The sequence below is a fragment of the Gymnoscopelus braueri genome, assembly GCF_963280865.1.
Source record: "Gymnoscopelus braueri genome assembly, chromosome: 8".
NCBI lineage: Eukaryota > Metazoa > Chordata > Actinopteri > Myctophiformes > Myctophidae > Gymnoscopelus > Gymnoscopelus braueri.
In genome coordinates this window covers 41,152,103-41,174,386 of record NC_137609.1, presented here as the reverse complement: position 1 = coordinate 41,174,386, position 22,284 = coordinate 41,152,103, and the positions used below count along the sequence as shown (strand labels likewise).

At 42.7% G+C, this 22,284-nt stretch overlaps 1 protein-coding gene across 1 annotated transcript in view; it reads right to left on the bottom strand.

Annotated features, from left to right (window-relative positions):
* The window catches only part of LOC308090001 (stAR-related lipid transfer protein 13-like), a 155,497-nt gene that overhangs the window by 113,751 nt on the left and 19,462 nt on the right, over nt 1-22,284 (bottom strand). The window contains 1 exon segment of the mRNA XM_080435019.1: nt 16,290-16,427. Coding sequence (XP_080291145.1) covers nt 16,290-16,427 — 138 coding nt within the window.

Sequence of the window (22,284 nt, the reverse complement as noted above, 5' to 3'; positions counted from 1 at the left end):
TAGGCATGAGGAGACACATGTGTGTATTGAAGTTTCATGGCTGTAGGTCAAACAGGGCATGAGTTGTACCTGTTCAAAGTTGGCATTTTCAATTGAGTGCTACAGCGCCACCCTTTGGCCAATGGTTGTGAGTTTCGGGTCTTCGCCGTTTGGCATAGCCCTCTACCATATTGCCGAGTTTCGTAAAAAGTGACCACACGGTTGGGCCAGAACTGCAAAAATGGCGGATGAAAGCCTACAGTTTCAAAGAGGCTTCGAGCCTGATAGGCCTCGAAACCTCAATAATGCCAATATTAAAACAGGGCCAGGAGCCATGCTGGCAGCCTGGCCCCGTAAAAATAATTTCCTCTCCATTCCTCCCTCATTCCATGTTGCTATATCAGTGGTTCTCAAACTTTTTAATGTCAAGGACCCAAAAAATTATATGTATTTGGCCGCGGACCCCCATCTCAAAATATATTCAAAGATTTGCACACATTTTCAAGATTTTTCAAAAATAGCAGATCTACAAGCTATGAGCTTGTAGATCTGCTATTTTTGAATAGCCACGGAAATTAAAAAATGAGATGTGTTCCCGGTCTTAATGGGTAAAACACGTCTTGCTTTTTTCCTTGGATATTGTATCTTAAACGTAACATTTTTCGGTATGTCATCATCACTGCCTGGACCTTGTGACTCAGACGCTGCCCCTACGCACTGGGAAGCTCGCTGCTCGCCATCCCGCGGCCGTTTCCCGCTCTCTCCACTCCCTCCCTCCCACTCGACCCGACCCGACGCCGGGCCCATGCATTCCATCCTCACCATGGAACTGTGCGTGACCCCTCACACACACACACACACACACACACACACACACACACAGACATGTGCATGTGTGTTTGTAATTAGGGGTTTTAGTGTGTGCGCATGTTTGTTTGCACGTCGTGTGCGTGTGTTGTTGGTATGATCCATATATTGTGTGTGCACGTGTGAGAGAGAGAGAGAGAGAGAGAGAGAGAAGAGGCACCAAATAGAGAAGGGGGAGGAACGGCATTAATTCCGGTAGTAAACAGCATATTGGGTAGTAGTCCTGTAGCAAGTCCTCAAAAAAGCCCTTAGTTTTTGAGATACCCCCACCCGAGTTAGAACAAAACACAACCATGTTTTTTCTTATCTTTAGGGTCTCCCATTAATGAAATGGATTGTTGTGAAATTTTATTTTGGGGCAAAATTTTTTTTTTTGGCTATTCTTTAGAACTACCCCAATCTCTGAAAAAGGCAAATCCGAATAGGGCAAAGGTGACCAAATATGCTATAACTTGAGAATGCTCACTCTTATCTTCATCAAATTTGCTGAGGTATGAACCAGGTGTCTACCCTACATCACCAAAGAGTGTAGAATGTAATTTACATTTACAGAATGTAATTTACATAAAGAAATACTGAAATATAGTCCTTTAAACATACCTTTAGTTTAGGCGGAAATTGTACTTTTGTAGTGAGGACTCCTCTACTTTCCCTCATTTAGAAAAAAACATACATTTATGTCAAATAAGCTGTTACTGCATAGCCTAAGATGCTATTAAACAATAACCAGTGGTTGTGTGGAGAGATCTAGTACAGTTTTATTGCAAATTAGACTTCTTTAGACATACCCCTTCTCTGGAAATAAAACATTATAGGCGGGTGCAAATATGGTTTGACCCAAAAATTATTAGAACAAAAGGTTTCTCAATGGTTTATTGTAGTATCAGGTGTACTTAATAACATATCAAAAGTTTACCAAAATCTGATCATTAGAAATGTCAAATTTCCAAGATGGCCGCCACCAGTTCCTTAAAAGACCATTACTCCTTCATTATTTGCCCTACACAAGTAATTTTGGTGCCTAACCCCATGTTTTGGTGATCTAGGAATCCAATTAGCATATATAAATTATAGTCAAGTGATTATAAGTACACTTATATATTAAAGCAATTGGTTATAAGCAGAGGTGGACGAAGTACTCGACCCCAGTACTTGAGTAAGAGTACAAATACTCCTTGGTCAAATTTACTCCATTATAAGTAAAAGTAGCTCAGTCAAAATGTTACTCAAGTAAGAGTAAAAAAGTAATTGCTTTTAAATATACTTAAGTATTCCAAAGTACATGCTTTGAAAAATACTTAAAGTACAAGTAAAAGTAGAAGTACATTTCTTAATTTTGATATCAATGAATTGCTGTAATGTTTTCACAATGAATTTATAGGACCTTGTAACTCTCTGAAACCACCTGCACTGCATGCACTGATGTGCTTGCTTGTGGACGTTATACAAAGCCTTCAGAAACACCTATAAAAACATAGAAATGACTGAGGAACCAGAACTAAATACTTTTTTCTCCTATACACCCATACAAGATGTAACAAAGAGGCGAGCGGAGGGGGAAGCCAGAAACACGGCCAGTGTGAGAGCAGAAGTTAGGCCAATTGCATTTTAGGGAAGAAAAAAAACAGCCAACCTAAAGGCCAAACCGCACCAATGCAACTAGTCGCAACTCCTTGCAACAAAACTGTTTTAAGGTCAACCACACCGATGCAACTCCTTGCAACTGCCATTGGGGTAATCAAATCAAATCAAATCAAACTTTATTTATATAGCACATTTACATCGACAGGTCGAACCAAAGTGCTTCACAGTACAGAGCATAGTAGCATAGACAGGCAATGAATTAAATAGAATTAAAAGCAATGGAGTAAAAATGAGTCTTTAGTAGGGACTTGAAGGCCGTCAAAGACCGAGCAGTGCGAACATGGAGAGGCAGGGCGTTCCAGAGGTTGGGACCGGCCACGGCGAACGCACGAGCTCCTCTGGTCCTGAAGTGTGTGTCAGGCACAACCAGGAGAGACTGATTGGCCGATCTCAGGGCTCTTGTTGGGGCGTATGGAATGATCAATTGAGCTAGATATGGAGGAGACAGGTCATTTTGGGCTTTAAAAACAAACACTAAAATCTTAAAATCAATTCTGAAGTGGACAGGGAGCCAGTGGAGGGAGGCGAGGACTGGGGTGATATGGTCCCGCCTATTGGTATTGGTGAGGAGGCGGGCGGCGGCATTTTGCACAAGCTGAAGACGCCGGATAGCGGAATGATCAATGCCTACATAGAGAGCATTACAGTAGTCTAATCTAGTTAAAATAAACGCATGGACGACTCTCTCGAGGTCGATACGGGGTAGATAGGCCTTTGCCCTGGCTAGAAGCCTAAGCTGAAAAAAGCTAGCCTTGACCACAGAGCTAATATGCTTGTTGAATTTGAGTTTATTGTCGAAGGTGACACCAAGGCTCTTAACTGAGGAACGGATATTATCACTGAGGGGGCCGAGTGGGGTGATGGGTGAGCTAGGGTTATTGTTGAAGATGATGACTTCGGTCTTGCTTTCGTTCAGAGTGAGAAAGTTTGTGTTCATCCAGGATTTTATATCAGAGAGGCATTTTAACAGTGGCTGGGCGGGGTCAGTGCTGGTCATATTTAACGGTAAATAGAGCTGAATATCATCTGCATAGAAATGAAATGATAGATTGTGTTGCTTAATGAGTGAGCCTAATGGGAGCATATAGAGCAGAAAGAGGATGGGACCAAGGATGGAACCCTGAGGGACGCCGCAGGTTAGAGGGGCCACGCTAGAGTTAAAATCGCCTAGTCTAACTTTAAAACTACGGTCGGTAAGGTAAGACCTGAACCATAGTAGGGCAGTACCAGAAATGCCAACGTGGTGCTCCAATCTAGACAGCAGGATCCGATGATCCACTGTGTCGAAAGCAGCTGACAGATCGAGGAGCACCAGGGCTGCAGGGCAGCCTATATCTGTGATAAGACGTATGTCATTGAGGACTCTTAGGAGTGCAGTTTCTGTGCTATGTCCAGGTCTGAAGCCGGACTGAAATGTATCATGAATGCCATGAGTGGTTAAAAAAGCTTGCAGTTGAAGGTAGACTACCTTTTCCAGGGCTTTGGAAAGAAACGGGAGTTGTGATATTGGCCTAAAATTGGAAAGGGAGAGGGGGTCTAAAGTAGCCTTTTTGAGGAGAGGCTGCACCACGGCTTGTTTGAAAGCAGCTGGGACTGAGCCTGTGCAGAGGCAGGTATTGAAGAGCAACAAGATACTCGGACCAACAGTGTCAAACGCGTCCTTGAGGAGACTGGAGGGAATACTATCAGCGGGGCTATTTGTAGGGCGCAGGTGCGAGATGACTTCGGCGAGTTGGGCTAGAGAAACAGGGTCAAATTGGCTGAGGGTGGCAATGGGAGGAGATAAGGGGGGGGGGCGTAAAGGCAGTATGGGTGTGAGCTGACCTGAGGGTGGTGATTTTAGCAGTGAAGAAGGTGAGAAAATCTTCACAAAGGGCGAGTGAAGGCACAACAGGAGAGGGCTCACGGGGATTGATGATGGAGTTGAGAACATTAAAAAGAACCTGGGGTTTATGGCTATTTTTGGAGATTAATGCAGAAATATAGTTGGTCTTGGCCAATTTGACTGCATTCTGGTAGTCAAAGAGACAGCCACGTAGGATTTCAACCGAGATATGAAGCCTATCCTTCTTGCATCTTCTCTCAGCACGCCGGCAGGCGCATCTGAGAGAGCGAGTGGAGCTATTGAGCCAGGGCTCTGAAAGTGCTTTAGTGCTTTTTGTCTTTGATTTAAAAGGAGCAACGGAATCCAATATTGAGGAGCATGTGACAACAAAGAGGCGATGGTTGCAAGGTAATGGTTGCAAGTAGTTGCAAGTAGTGGCATGTTGCAACTCCTGCAACTGCCATTGGGGTTAATGGTTGCAAGGAGTTGCAAGTAGTTGCATGTTGCAACTCCTTGCAACTGCCATGGGTTAATGGTTGCAAGTAGTTGCAAGTAGTTGCATGTTGCAACTCCTTGCAACATGCATGGCGAAACATTGATGTGGAGTGGGCTTAAAAGTACTCAGTACTTTATAGCCTTCCTAGAAATATACTTGAGTAAAAGTAAAATATTTGTCTTGGAAATGTACTCAAGTAAGAGTAATACGTATCAAAACAATCTAATACTCAAGTAAAGTACAGATCCTCAGAATCTGTTCTCAAGTACAGTACTCAAGTACATTTACTCCGTTACTGTCCACCACTGGTTATAAGCATATTTAACAATGTAATTTGACATGTCTCCCTTTTCTACATGCCATAATGCCCAGGATTGGTGAATTCATCACCTATACATGTAATTCACATTCTGTTGAAGCTTTCTTTTGATACCAATAAGGAATAAATTAATTATTACTGGGTGGTACTGTGACATTTGTAAAAACATGGCTGCCAATGTGATAGACTGGGAATATTACACAAATCTTGGAAGAAATTCCTTACCGGGAAATTTCTTCACCAATTTGTTTGTAAAGGTGTCTGGTTCCCAAACTGGGGGTCCCCCAAATGATTTTGGGGGGTTCCCAGATGGTTAGCTTGATGTGCAACATTGTTCTCTCATTCAACAGTAAACAAACCAACATACAGTATAAGTGTATACAGGGTATCTACACATTTCTAAAGTTACAATTTAATTACTCTTAAGACTCAATATTATCTCAAATATTAGGTAAGAAAAAGACAAACATTGTGAAGATAGCCGATGTACAAGCTCACAACGCTACACTCAAAAAAGATGGCCACTTGTCTGGTCTATGGGGAAGATGGACTCCTCAGTGGGGATACAGTGGAGAGAAATGGCCCCTTATGGGCCTAGAGAGGGTGTGCAAGTCAGTACAGAGCTATCACAACATGTTTCTAGTGTCTGGGTGTCTAGGCAGGGGTGGTGGAGGAGTGTGGCGTGGATAAGGTGCAGATGTGCTTGTCACAAACATCTCCTTATTCCTGAGACTAGTAGTTGTGTGAGGTTTTAGTGCAAAATTAATTTCACATTTTATTTTGTGATTGGTACTGCTGGCAATAAACTTGAACCTTGATCTTTTTTTCTGGATAATTTTAACAGCAAGAAGGTACGTCTAGGGGACAGCCCATGACGCCCTGGGCTCCAGTCTCCCCATAGAATCCCAATCTAACCGACCTCCACACCCATAAGGGGCTGTGTCTATGCTGCTATCCAACAAACAAGCATTGCTTTTGGCAAACACCAAGTTTTTGTTCTGGAGCTGTTCTGGAGAGGGGAGAGGACGCTCTGAGCCATAATGATAAGTCAGTGGGGGCCCCTGGGAATATTAATGGTCAGCCACCACCGACTCTCCTGTGAGCCAGTCCGACATACACCCTTGTCTGCCTGACACACAGTCATGCACCACCACGTGGAGGTCTTACAACCACCCCTATGGGGGGGCTGACCCTCCTCACGAGCGCCTATCTCAGGCATAGGAGCCAGCCAGACCCGCCAGGAGGTCCATTTGGGGCCAGCATACATACATATTTATATGACACAGTCTTGCAATATGTGGAGGTCTTACAACCACCACCACTGGGGACTGTCCTCACTACCTATGCTAACTCAAGAGAGCCTATCTCGGGGGTGCCTATCTCGGGAGCCAGCGTGGAGGTCCACTTGGGACCAGTGGGACTATCCAGTGAGCCAGGCGACATAGGGACACTCCTCTCAGCCTCACGCATTAGCTAAATTCCAATACCTTAATTTCTGCCTCCTCCTCACTCCATCCTCCAGCATGCCGTGACTTAGAAATCGTTTGCATCCCAAATGCTAATTTGCTTTTGGAGGAGCTGAGAACGAAGAGAGCGCAGGCTCCCTAAGCCACTTGGAGTGAGATCTGGCAAAGATACAAGTTTATCTTTCATGTATCGTTTGCAAAAAAATCGTTGAAATGGCGTATAATTTCTATTGGAGATTTTGCACATCGGACATGGGGGAGAGGAGAAACTCAGGGTCTCCTTGGCTCCTAACTTTGCTCTTCTGCGCTCCAAGTGCCCAGGGAGCAATCCAGTGACCCCCATACTCCCCTCTACCCACCTGAGGGGAACCCTAGGCCCACTAAACTCTAGACCAGACCCACCCCCCATACTCCCCTCTGTCTAGGCACCCAGTAGATACTCGGTTCTGACAGCTCTACACTAACCTCCATAACCACCCCCACCCCTCTTTGCACACTCACACTGATTGCCTTCCTAATGTGTTAAAACATCTATTTAATGTTTTTCAAAATCTTGTATCTACAAGATGACACTGCGCTAAAAAAAAAAATATTCTCGTGTATGTAGGGGAGGAGTTATGAAGTTGGGTGGGTAAGGGGAGGGGTGCAGAGAGATTGGTTCATAATGCAAGACATTTTTTTGGGGTGGGGTGTATAGTCAAAGATGAATTTAGTTTGGGCTAAATTTGATCCACAGAGCTATCCAAAACCTTTCAATATTGAAAACAATACTATCTATCAACTGACAATATTCTCTGCCACCACCTTCTGAATTACTGCAAATTGCAATTTGTGACTATTAGTTTTGTTGTGTTTTGAGAATATCTTGAAGCCTTGTTCCAGTAAAATTTGGGGCAATGTTGAGGCAATTATGTATGTGAGCAAAGTACAGCACCATATTCAATCACACTCACACATGATTGCTGTGTGTGGCAGGGGCAACATGAAGCCATGTCATTAATTAATGGAAATATGAATTTATGATTTCAGTAAGAACTTTTTTATTTACACATCCAAACCAAAGGTGCATAGATTAATTGATTTTGTTGAGAATTGCAGGCCTCAATACAGAGAAGCATTACACAAATTGAATACTGTGATTAGGGGTATGTCTAAAGAAGTCTCATTTGCAATAAAACTGTACTAGATCTCTACACACAATCACTGGTTATTGTTTAATAGCATCTTAGGCTATGCAGTAACAGCTTATTTGACATAAACGTATGTTGTTTTTCTAAATGAGGGAAAGTAGAGGAGTCCTCACTACAAAAGTACAATTTCCGCCTAAACTAAAGGTATGTTTAAAGGACTATATTTGTTGATGTAGGGTAGACACCTGGTTCATACCTCAGCAAATTTGATGAAGATAAGAGTGAGCATTCTCAAGTTATAGCATATTTGGTCACCTTTGCCCTATTCGGATTTGCCTTTTTCAGAGATTGGGGTAGTTCTAAAGAATAGCCAAAAAAAATAATTTTGCCCCAAAATAAAATTTCACAACAATCCATTTCATTAATGGGAGACCCTAAAGATAAGAAAAAACAGGTTGTGTTTTGTTCTAACTCGGGTGGGGGTATCTCAAAATCTGAGGGCCTCTGCTACAGGACTATAGGAGGAGGTGTTCCTCTTCGCTTTCTAGAATCAATCCCGGAGTGGGTTTACACACACACACACACACACACACACACACACACACACACACACACACACACACACACACACACACACACACACACACACACACACACACACACACACACACACACACACACACACACACACACACACACACACACACACACACACTTTCACTAGGACGGACAATGCGTGTCTGTGTTGAACATTTTCCCGCTGGTTATATTATCTGTGGGTATAAGGTCATCATAGAGACGGCATGAGGCCGATTGTTCTATTGAAAACGCTACATGGCAGTGCTGTAAAGTAACTAAGTACATTTACTCAAGTACTGTACTTAAGTACAATTTTGAGGTGTTTTTTTTTTACTTCTACTCCACTACATCTCAGAGGCAAATATTGTACTTTTTACTTAATTATTTGAAAACTTTAGTTACAAGTTACTTTGTAGATTTTCATTATTATTACAAAATATACATTAACCACTTCAGCCCTATGTATACATTTAGGCCATTTGAAAATAGCCGATCTACAATCTACGATCTTGTAGAATATTTATGAAAAGGGATTTCCGTTATCCAAAATGTATTTTAAATGCATGTGATATTTTCATACTATAATATAGATTTGTGTCTTTCATTTGCCGACTATGAACTATGTGTTTGTCTCTGTGTGGACTGAACTGTTCACTTGGATTTAAGTAAAAAATCATAATGTTAATTCAACTCAGAACAAATGTAACCAAATGGACCCTTACGTTCATTGTACACTCAGAAGATCGTACAAATGAAGAGTGTCGGAAGGGTCTAACAATCCCGGACGGTTGGCGTAACCGTCTGGGCACCTATAGGCTGGTAATCCAGCCTGACAGCGTGTCGCGGGTTCGACTCCCGATCCCGACGACCTTTGCTGCGTGTCACCCCCCCCCCCATCTCTTTCCCCATTTCCTGTCAGTCTACTGTTCCTGTCAATAAAGGCGGAAAAAGCAAAAAATATATATATATCTTAAAAAAAGAAGAGTACATTTTTTCCAAAGCCCACAGTGTCAATGACGTGTAACACGTCAAAACAGTGTTTTCAGTGTTTACGCTAGATGGCGCTCTTCGCCAACCCATGAGTGATCCTATGATTTCCGGAGTAAAGTAGACCCGTAAAATAACGTGATCACAGCAAACCCAGCCCCGTCCGATCTAATGTTAAAGGATTTAGAAAAATACATTTTTCTCTGCTTTCTTGTTTTTTTCTGCGTTTTTGGAGAGAACAAGCTATATTTAACAGCCAATAACTAAAGAACGGAGGGTCGCGGTCGTTGACATGCTTTTTCCCCCCCGATGGAAGCAGAGACACTTTGACACTGTGTGTCGATCATCCTGGAGCGAAATATTCTGTGGCTCTTGAAAGGTTAGTAAAAATGCTCAAAAACGCCGACACTGGCTGCACACTGTTCTGAAAAACTCTGGCAGTGAATGAGGAATATTTACTATGCAATTTGTCTGTGTTTAAAAAACCACGAGTTATAACAGCCGGCAGTGGAGGAGAAGAATCACAGCATTTCTTTTGTCTTCAAATCAGTTCCGTAAGAAGCGTTCTTTCCCCAGTCATTAGTCCTCATTAAACTGATGACATTTTGATGGCGTAAATTCCCACAGTGGAAAGTACAGCAGAATTATTTATTTTTTTCCTTTCTCTTTCCCGTAAGACATCTTCATACTAAATGGAAGAAGTTAAGGAGGGCAAGTTGGCTCGTTTGTTAACGTCGTTAGCACAACGATGTATGGAAGATGACAGAACACTGTCTTATTATAGGACCAACAACGGAAGATGGATGAACGGAGGGGGGAGATAATAATGAGAACATTGTGTTTTGTCGTGGAGATGTTTAGATCTACAGCAGTGATGCGGTAACCCCTTCAGTGTGGTGGTGTTCACTGATTGGATGATGATAACAAGGGACAGAAGTCGCAGTGCGGTTCTCAAGAACAGCCGTTGAAGGGGGGGGGGGGCAGATATCATCATATTTGATTCAACGTTCCTGTGAAAACAGTCAGCTAGGGGGCGGGACATATCACAGATATTGATTGGCATGGACAATAGCCAAAGGGACGAGGTTATCATCAGTGATGGCGACAGACTGTTGTGCCATTGATTCGAGTTGAAGAAACGTATTTTGAGAACAAAGATTTAAACTAGCAGCTGTAGAAGTAATATTAAACAATATTGAATAACTACAATGACTTTATCAGTAAAATGTTATAGTTTGTCCTGCAGTTTGTGGTGAAGTGGTAAAGTGCCACAGAGTCTGTGCCTGGCCAGAATGGCTCGCTCACACCTTTGCTCTCTATGTCACTCTACCGCCTCTCTCTCCCTGTTTTCAATGTGGACTATTCTTCTGCCTACACATAGGTCATGTCCTAGTATGAACGAATAGGGGAAGGGGATCAACGTCACGTGATTCATTGTTTGGCCCAACAAAAAACTCGGATGCGTGTCTCAAAGTCATGATTATTGTCAGAATCGCGGAAAGTTTAGAATATTTGGCGGTCCCGTTTTCATTCTTCACAAGATCGGTGGTTGTTGCAGTGACCTGCACCACAATACTTCACCATATGTTGCGCTGTGCCGAAATAAACCCACAAAATGTAACAGTGTGCGTTCGGTAATGCAATTCCAATAGTGAAAGCTGTGTTGTTTCACCCGATTAAGTAATGGCGGATTTGACAACGCCCCGAAATACCAGTATGTGTGTCTCAAAGAATATCAATAACGGCTAGAAAAAGAAAAGAAAAAAAGAACGACGCTTGAAGACATTTTTACTGGAATCTCAGATATGAAGCTGCTTCACATGTTTTCTGTTTGCTCCAGTTTCCAGACTCACTGCTGCACCAACAATAACATCCTGAGTTTATTTTATTTTATTATTATTATTCTTTTATGCCTTCGCCAGTGACAGCTGTGGCCGTTAGATGCGTTCCCGGTCTTAATGGGTTAATAAAGATAAATCAACAACACATCTTACTGCTGCTGCTGCTGTGGATGCTGGATTTGGAGACAGACCTTTGATAAAAAAAAAGATTATCCCAATTAAATAGTTTTTTAATAAGAATTCCTGAAGCTCTGCGCTGTTGGTTTAAGAGCTATTAGAGGTTCCTCGTCAGCCACGAGCTGAAGGTAATGAGTGAGAATGGAATGCCCTACAGCTGTGCTTCTTCATGTCAAGGACCCCCAAATTAATATGTATTTGACCGCCTACCCCCCATCTGAAAATACTTTGTGCCAGGGAGGACCCCCATTAAAGATTTGTGTCGTTAAAATATTTAAAAAAAAAGTCAGATCTATAACAAATCTGCTATTTTCAAAGAGCTGATGTATATTAGGGTTAAAGTGGTTTCTATAGCACTGATGCTATAGCTATTAAAGCGGCACCATGTAGCTTTCTTTTAATGAATAATCTGTATGGTAGAGTATGTTAATACAATATAACTTATACAATTGGGGTGGTTGTATTTTGTCTCCCTGTGCTCTTCTATTAAGAGATTTAGATCCTGTGCCAAAGGTCATGTCTGACCTAGACACAGGATCTGACACATATCTTTTTTGACCTGATGGTCAAGATTCAATTTATCCTCAGAGCAAGCAAGCAGGCCGGCTCTATTAGCTCAATGGTAAAAATGTCAGCGCTTGCGCAGGAAACCTGGTTCAAATCCGGGGTAGAAAATGCAGTAGCATCGAAAGTCATTACTTGTTGTACTTAGCACCTTAATAAAATAGACTTTAATGTCCGAGCTGCTCGAGTGTCTTCTCTTCTCTGATAGTTTAAAACCACTGCTTTTAGTTTTTTTAAGTAATGAAAATTACTTTTGAATATTCTACATTCTATTTTTTTTTGGGGGGGGGGGGACTGTAACGGCAATTACACTTGTTTAATCTGTATCCTGACTGAGTTCTCTATCCTGATTGGATATAATTGGTATGGTATCCCGACCTGAAAATGCTTTTTCTGTTGGAGAGACAGAGGTAGACTCCTGTTACTGAACAACAGAACAAACACTCTATAGCAATAGAGTACTATCACAATATAACACTTATTTTAACCAGAGAAAGTAACCCTACCTTTAACTACAAAACATGTTGCACAATGAAAAATTACAGCGAGTTCAGTCGGTAGAAGCTGCATCTGCTTTACAACGTGTGGTTTCTGACAGAAGACTGCTGCTTGCAGCTGGACGCCAGACGTGGGCCCCGAACCAACCAACCAACAGCGGCATTTATTTAAAAAAAAACTTTTAACGATGGAAAAACAACAGCTTTGGGGCCCGTCCAAACTATTATTCTTAATTAATCTGTGTTAAATGCACGGATAGACAGCATGCATGGCAACACATTCCCCTGACACGGCTCTCCGTGTGCGTTTTGCGTGTGGTATTATGGTGTGTGATGAGTCGGTGGCGTGATGTTTGTGTAAGAGTGTGTGTGTGTGTGTGTGTGTGTGTGTGTGTGTGTGTGTGTATGTGTGTGTGTACTTGTGTTACTACTTGTGAGGGCCAAATGTCCCCACAAGCCGTGGTGGAAAAAGTGTTCAAATATTTTACTTAAGTAAAAGTATCAATACTGCAATGTAGAAACGCTCTGTTACAAGTAAAAGTCCGGAATTCAAAATTGAGTAAAAGTACAAAAGTATTGGTATCAAAATGTACTTATAAGTACCAAGACTAGAAAGTACTCATTATGCAGAATGTCCCATTTCAAATGTATAAAAATCTTTTGAAAATAGCCAATCTACAAGCTCACAATTCATTGCATCGCGACGCATTGTGAGTTTGTAGATCGGCTATTTTAAAATGTATATAGGGCTGAAGAGGTTAATGAATGTTTTGTAATAATAATCAAAATCTACAAAGTAACTAGTAACTAAAGTTTTCAAATAAATGTAGTGGAGTAAAAAGTACAATATTTGCCTCTGAGATGTAGTGGAGTAGAAGTAAAAGTACTGAAAATTGGAAATACTCCAGTGAAGTCAAATCAAAATGTTACTTAAGTACAGTACTTGAGTAAATGCACTTAGTAACTTCACACCACTGCTTACGGTTCTAGCGTAGGATTAGGTATTTAGAGGTTAGGTTTAGGTCTTGGAGGGGGTTTTAGAGTTATGCCTGATTTATGCGCATGCTGCAAACAGCTTGTCTACAAGCTCTCAACGTGTCGTGCTGCAATGCGTTGTGAGCTTATAGATCAGCTATTTTCAGTGCACACCAAGCACTATTATACTATTATCTCCTTAATATCATCTCGTTCCCACGAGTTAGGATCTCATTCCCACGAGGTAAACTTAAAGGGATAATTCACCCCCCAAATAACCTTTTTTCTATCGATTAGTCACCCCATGGAGACTTGAATTCAAGGATTTTTTTGTCGCATCCCTACGCCAATAATTTGATGACCGGGTGTATTTCCGGTTGAAGACTCAAAGAGTCTCCTTTGTGTCTACTACCGAATACATTAGCATCTTTCCGCCGGTAATCAAATTATTGGCTTAGGAATGCGACAGAAACAAAAAAATCTCCATGAATTCAATGCTTCATGGGGTGTGTAATTGACAGAAAATAAGTCATTCTTTGGGTGAACTACTCCTTTAGGGCACGCTCCCACCAAAACATGGTCGGCTAGCGTTAAACGCAGGTTGTGCGCGGCCACAGTTTTTTTGCAGCCAGCGGATTCTAAAAAACGGGAGTGACGCACCTGTCACTCACTTTCAGGACCCTCCCCGTAGCCTGCACCGCCTGCTGCCTTGAGCACCATGGTGCTTCCTGAGTCTTGGGACGGTCCGCCTTCGACTCACCGATTGGACAGAGGGGGAAAATCAGCTCCTGCCTCCAGCAGTTTTATGCTTAAAATGGACAAGTCGTGTAGAGTGGATAAACGCAAGGTCTGCGCGACATGCGGAAAGATCCGCTCTTGCGTGAATCCACGCATTTGCATTGACAAAGCATTGGCAGATTCCGCCCCAGAGGTAAAATAAAAGTGCGGTGGGAGCGCGCCCTTAAGGAGAAAAAAAGAATCAATATGACAAAACTCACATAAAAAACTAATTCACCAACGCAGTTTTTTTCCGGCACCCTTAAAAAAATAGACCTGAAAAAAATATATAAACCAACACATAATCCGTCATTTTCCAACCCACAAAATATAAACCAGCGGCTTTGCAAAATAAACCTACCCCTAAAAAAATCTGCCTACTAATGTCCCTTCAGGGTCTCCGTAATATTATAACAATAACTATAAAGATATTGAGTCACCGTAACTGTAATGAATACGGTGGTTAACAATTTACGGAGCGGTTTGTTGCCATTCGCAGATTTCCGCAAAAAAAGTGCTCCGTTCCCATTGAAAAGCATTGGCAGAATACGCCGCGTAGGCACAATAATGTGTGTGTGTGTGTGTGTGTGTGTGTGTGTGTGTGTGTGTGTGTGTGTGTGTGTGTGTGTGTGTGTGTGTGTGTGTGTGTGTGTGTGTGTGTGTGTGTGTGTGTGTGTGTGTGTGTGTGTCCGTGTGCGTGTGTGTGGTCTGGGGATTCCACTATGCCTTGCTTGCATAAATCAGGAGCATTGTTTAAAGAGCAAACAGAGTAAGGTGATATTTCACTGTAGCATAACATCACACCGCTGTCTGTCTGGCCTCATAACATACATAATGTTGCAACGCTTCATCTATTCCCATTTCCCTCCTCTTTACTTGAAATGGATGTTTTCACTCTGGCCTTTTGTGGTCCGAGGATATTTCATCACTCTGAGGTCAACCACCGTCATTTGAAACCTTTTTGCATATCGCCGCTGTCGAGGCAGCAACCTTGTATCTCCATATTTCATCTTTTTTATCGTTGCTGTCGGGCAGAAATCTCCATATTTTAACTTTTTGTGTTTTTTCTTAAATGAATGCCTTACTTGATCATACTACAGCGTCACACAAAAGCATCAAAAGTAGCAGATCCGCAAGCTTGAGCTTGTAGATCTGCTACTTTAGCTGTTTTTGAATTTGAATCCTGAAAAGTAACAGTTTTGGACACCCGACACCTACGGAGACATTATGTTTTTTTTGTGTAAATGAATGCAATACTTCGCCGTCCATGTGTGCCGGCCAAAAGTAGTGAAAACAGCCGACGCCACATTGTGAGCTTGTACTGTAGATTGGATCTTTTTTTTTGCTATTTTTGAAAATGGTTAAGTTTGTCTGTGGGGTTTATAAATATAGGTACAGTAGACACTTTATTCAATTATTTAACCAATGAAAAGATTTAACACAAGCTTGTGACTAAATAATTGCATTGTGTTCATTGTGTAACAACTGCAGGCCTGGAATTCCTGCTGTTTAGGGGTTAAGGCCATTTGGCCTTCAGTGTTGTCAATTTCTTTAGGGCACAAAGGCCAAATGTCAGGGCAGGAAGACAAATAAAACAATGATTTTAAGTCCACTGAAAACATTAATTGAATTTGAGGGTTAATGTTCATTTTTGAATTTAATACGTAGTATGACTATCGGTGAAATGAAATAAAATTTTGGTAATTTAGAAATGACCAGTATTTCTACAAACACCATGCAGCGTCAAAGGTTCATACATGCTCAGCCCTGGCCTGCATCAATCAGAGCCACTGGACTGGATTGAAGATGGGGGACTCAGGGGAGTGAAGAACTCAGAGTCTTAACAATAGACCATCCACAGCTCCAGCTCATTAACCCATTAAGGCCGGGAACGCATTTTAAGATTTCTTTGGCTATTCAAAAAAAGCAGATCTACAAGGTCATAGCGCTATGAGCTTGTAGATCTGCTATTTTCTTTTGAATGGTGAAAATGTGTGCAAATCTTTGAATATACCAAAATTTGGTGCTCAAATGCGGAAGACTTAAGCACCTAGCAGGGGCACTAGGGTTTGAAACGGTAGCCGCAAGTCGTGTAATCCCAGATTTGACCACCAGGCGATGGCAGCTTCGATGTTACACTGCGCGATTCTGGGGGCTTGGCCTTACCGTGGTTGTCAGTTCTTCTTCCTGTTCGCCGTCGGCCGTGTCAGAGTGGGAGGAGCTAGCGCTGTGGACTTCCTGGTCGTCCCGGCTGAGTTGGACCAACTTCCTCCTCAGGTGGCTCATGGAGACCGTGGAGCGAACCTATACAGGTCACACACACACACACACGCACACACGCGCACGCACGCGCACACGCACACACACACGCACACACAAGACGAGAAACATTACATAATGTAAATCCCAAGCCTACACAGTCAAATACTAATACTGGTGGCTCTGTTGTCTGTTGGAACAGCTATTCCCAGAATTTTGTTCAAAACAAACACACAGACGGAATACTTAACACATTGAGTGCCAAAACCGTAATATTACGGTTTTGCAAATACACCCGCGGAGTGCCAACAATCCTAAAAAACGTAAATATACGTTTGTTTTACCTTTCTGTTTTTTTTCGTTTTTTTCCACAAGGGAGGGGGGGCTAGCGCAGCCCTGGAATCACCCATGAGCACTCTAAGAAGTAAGGGACAGATGGATCACCGTGCCAAAAAATCTCGCTCTCATCCTTTTCCATTCTATCTCCTCGCTAAAAACCTCTGTATCTCTTTAACTTTTTACAGTGGGCAGAACGAGTCATTCTCGATGCGCTATCGCTCTGCAATGGTCACTCGCATGAGACATGTTGTTGTTCCAGACTTTTGCAGGAGCATCGCGCAACCTACACGCATGCATTTTTTTTCATGGATCGCTCGTCGTGGAGTCTACAGATTTAAACAGCACAACGCAGCGCAACGGTGAGATTTCTGGCACCGAACGTAATCTGTTATTACAAAACACGTTGACTATACTCAAAAATAGTAGATGTACAAGCTCACAGCGCGTCACTTTGTGCCGCACTGCACGCTTGTACATCTGCTATTTTTGAACGTTTTAGAACAATTCTTGAAAGTGTTGAATAAACCTCTTCAGATGGGGATCCGCGGCCAAAATACATATCAATTTAGGGGTCCTTGACTTGAAACATTTTGAGAACCACTGAATCAGTGTTGATTTTGTCGACTAAAACTACCTTTTTTCACAGACGAAAACTAAATAAAAACTAAGCTATGATGACTAAGACTAAATATATTGACAATTTCGTCAACAAATAAAAACTAGACTAAAATGTTAGTGAGGGACTAGTGGAGAAGAGATCCAGTAGAACTAAAAGACAATTCATTTTATGCTTGGTTGCGCTCGGGTGTTGCGCTCTGAAAATAGCAGATCTACAAGCTCACAACACGTCGCAGCGCGACGCGTTGTGAGCTTGTACATCGGCTATTTTCAGCATGCAACCAAGTGTAAAATCTACCATTACGACGCCATCAAGGCACCTGCCAAAATACAATGCAGTCGACTAAATCAACTGTAGATTTAGTCGACTATAATCTTATGATATTTAGCCGACTAAAACTAGACTAAAACTAAGACATTTCAGATGACTAAAATATGACTGAAACTAAATGGAATTTTATTCAAAGGACTAAAAAGATTTGCTGTCAAAATCAACACTGCACTGAATTAGAGTATACTTTTTTCCACCACTGCCCCCAACCCACACCCACACCCACACACTCCACCCTGCGGACTCTCTCTCCATATCACGTCTCCGGACCCCCAGGCCCCTCTGCAGATGACCATTGTGCTCATTAACCCCCCCCCCCCCCCCCCACACACACACACACACCCCGGCCCAGGGAGGGGTGCAGTGAGCGGACCCCCCCCCCCCCCCCCCACCACTCTGACACACCCTGTCAATGGGATTATTGTAGAGAGAAGAAGAGAGAGGCCTTTGATGGAGAGCAGGCAGCAAGGGAGAGAGAAATGTGGAAAGAGAGAGAGAGGTGTGTGCGTGTGTGTGTGTGTGTGTGTGTGTGTGTGTGTGTGTGTGTGTGTGTGTGTGTGTGTGTGTGTGTGTGTGTGTGTGTGTGTGTGTGTGTGTGTGTGTGTGTGTGTGTGTGTGTGTGCGCGCGCGTGTGTGTGGCGCGCGCGTGTGTGTGCGTGTGTGTGTACTGTATGTGTGTGCATGAATTACTATACTTGTGAGGACCAAATGTCCCCACATGTATAGTAGAATTTGAAAAATAGACAATGTGAACCATAAACCATATTCCTGGTGCTCCAAGATAATTGTTTTGTGTTTTATTTAGAGTTTTAAGAATTTGGCCGCCAACCCCAATCTCAAATTATTTTGTTCTAGGGACCCCCCCCCCCCCCCCCAGAAGCAAAGATTTGAGTTACAAATGTTCCCTTTAAAAAAGTATATATTCAAAGATTTGCACACATTTTCACGATTAAAAAAAATAAATAGCAGATCTACAAGCTCATAGCCTAGGGAGTTATTATGCCTGATTGATTCATGTGTTGGGAAAATAGCAGATCTACAAGCGGCACAACTTGGCTTTTTTGGCTTGGGGTCAAAAAATTGGCATTCATAAAATGTATGTGCTAAAATGTCGATGTCCTCGTATGTATGGTAATACAAACCTGCACGTGTGTGTGTGAGAGAGAGAGAAACCAGACCAGTGATAAATAACTTATGATGTGATACAGAAGGGCGTTTTTAGATATGAAAATGGAGATGCAGTGAATTCAGCAGATAGAAATATGTCCACTCTCATCCATCCATCTATACGGTAACCTCTCTCTCTCTCTCTCTCTCTCTCTCTCTCTCTCTCTCTCTCTCTCTCTCTCTCTCTCTCTCTCTCTCTCTCTCTCTCTCTCTCTCTCTCTCTCTCTCTCTCTCTCTCTCTCTCTCTCTCTCTCTCTCTCTCTCTCTCTCATCTCTCTCTCTCTCTCTCTCTCTCTCTCAAAAATAACTGTTGGTTCTAGAACAGGTTCCGTTCTAGATCCTTGGAACCTTTGTGCTTTTCACGGAACCAGACGTGAACCGGCTTGCGTTTTAAACTTTCCAGCAGTTTAAAGCACCATTGTAATTAGTTGCCCCCCAGGTTCGATTCCATGCAGGCCTGACCAGCAGTGTGTCACATATGACAGGTCCAAAGTGTCCACTTAACGGGGTAAATTCAACCGTCAATGGCAGTTACGATTTCAATTAATGATGATTTTTTTCGCTTGCTTTTGCCATTGTTTATATCATTGGTTCTCAAAGTGGGGTGCGGGGGACCCCCAGGGGTCCTTGGAGGGGTACCAGGGGGTCCCCAGCAGAATGAGTTAATAAAGCGTCACAATCATTTTAACCCCTTCCATATGTTATACTTTGGCTATTCAAAAATAGCAGATCTACAAGCTCATAGTGCAGCACCGAGTGCCGCACTATGAGCTTGTAGATCTGCAATTTTCAGCCAAACACATATCATTTTGGGGGTCCCTTGACATGAAAAGGTTGTATAACCACTGGTTTATATCACATCTGCATCTATCCAACCTGTAGAATAGTGACACGCCAACTTTGGTTGTAAAAAAAATATGTGGTTCCAGTTCTGAACCAACTTTTAGGGTTCTGGACCAATTCATTTTCAGTGAAAAGTTCAAAATTAGGCGGGGAAAAAAGAACAGAACCGGTTCAACCCCACCCCAATGGAAAAGGGGCCTCCCTTTCTCTCTCTCTCTCTCTCTCTCTCTCTCTCTCTCTCTCTCTCTCTCTCTCTCTCTCTCCTTCCATTGGTCATGTATGTCTTCCATTGGGTCTTTCCAAGAAATGAACAAACTGCTTTGTTTCTGGTTTCTCTGCAGCCAATCCCAGGGTCCCACAGGCTGATAGCAGCACACACAGGACCTTTTTGAGGAACTCTCCACGTCCATAAACAGCCCCCTCACTCACTCACGCACGCATGCACGTGTGTGCGTGCACACACACACACACACACACACACACACACCCCCACACACACACACACACACACACACACACACACACACACACACACACACACACACACACACACACACACACACACACACACACACACACACACACACACACACACACACACACACACACACACACACACACACACAGTCCTCTCCATACTCAGACTCGTCATGTTGACCACTTTTTTTTTTTTAAACTGAAAAATATCTGCATTAACGACTTGGCGGTAAAGTTATTTCCTGTCCCCACACTCACACACACACACATCTCCAGATTCCTCCACAGGAGTACAGTGGGCTGCCTATGTTCACTGGCTGCTATTTTTACTCACAGTTATGGGGGGGGCCAGTTCCTTGAATGACTGCAAACATGGACACACACACACACACACACACACACACACACACACACACACACACACACACACACACACACACACACACACACACACACACACACACACACACACACACACACACACACACACACACACACACACACACACACACACACACACTCACACACACACTCACTCACACACTGGTGTTGCCATGTGTATTACGCAACACTCGTATTACGCAACACTCAACCACATTGCCATATATTATACATATCAGTGCTTAGTAACCAAAGAGACAAAAACATTAAAAAAGAAAGCAAGACATGCCATCTCCGGTTTACTTCCCGTATCTGTGTGAAGTAAGTGGCCGCCCTTTTAGGAGACCTGAAGCCGATTGGACTCTTATTATTTCCAATGTAAGAGTGAACCTGAACACAGCTTCTGAACCATTCTTTAGCTCCATGGTCACTGAACTAAATATTGGACCCGATCGTCACAAGCCACACAATATTACCAAAGGTTTTCACACAAAAATTGCTTTTTTCAGAGACAAATCAGAAGATTAATAAACTTTTTTTATCGACCTTTGTCTGTCCCAGCAACACACTCTCGTGGGATCTAGCACCGGTAAACATAGGACGTTCACAAAATTTGCTGGCGCCCAGTTATAAGAGACAATTTGTAGGATTTGTGTACCATTGCTCCTCTAGTGGCTCCAATTTGGATGGTGTATCTTTCTAAATCAACCATCTTTGATAGTATCTCACGCACGCACGCACGCACGCACGCACACACACACACACACACACACACACACACACACACACACACACACACACACACACACACACACACACACACACACACACACACACACACACACACACACACACACACACACACACACACACACACACACACACACACACACAGCAGAGTGCTTTCCCTCTTCTTGTTAAATATTTAATGCGCTTCACTCCGACCTCAAAGAGTCCACAGAGGACAGACAGTGTTTAACGCATCACCGATCCTCTGCTACACCCACCACTTCATTATGTATATCTGAGACCATCACTGGACGTCCATCTGCCTTCCAACCGGTTCAATTATACAGCCTCGCTCAGCCTGAGAGGACACACACATACTGTAGCATAGCAGTTCAATCACGTTCATCACAAATCACGTTCAAGACAGATTTGGCTCTAACAAGGGATACATTAGTTCTACTGCTAATTCACGAAAACTGGAATGCTCTAACAGCGGTTATAAAAACATGTGAATCCTTACCCTCCTTCAAAACCGCTCTAAAAGAGCACTTACTAGTGATGTGTCGTTCATGATCGATTCGTTCAAAAGAACTAGTTCATTTCCCGCGAACGTGAACGAGCTCGTTCACTTTCTGAAACTGTTACGTTCACTTGCAACATAAAAAAAGCTCCCACGATGGTGTTTTACACACATTATAGAACATACATTAACCACTTTAGCCCTATTTTATACATAGGCTATTTGAAAATAGCAGATCTACAAGCTCGACGCGTTGTGAGCTTGTAGATCGTCTATTTTCAAATATGTTAGTACTTTTACTTTTGGTTCTTTAAGTATATTTTGATGCCAATACTTTTGTACTTTTACTCGAGTAAATTTTGAACACTAGAAAATAGCGCTACTGAACGAGAACGTGAACAAAATCGTTCGTTCACTGAAATGAACTTTTTTTCCCACCACTAGCACTTACAGGTGGCTGCAATTCTGAAATGGCCCCTGTAAAAAGTCAAACCTAC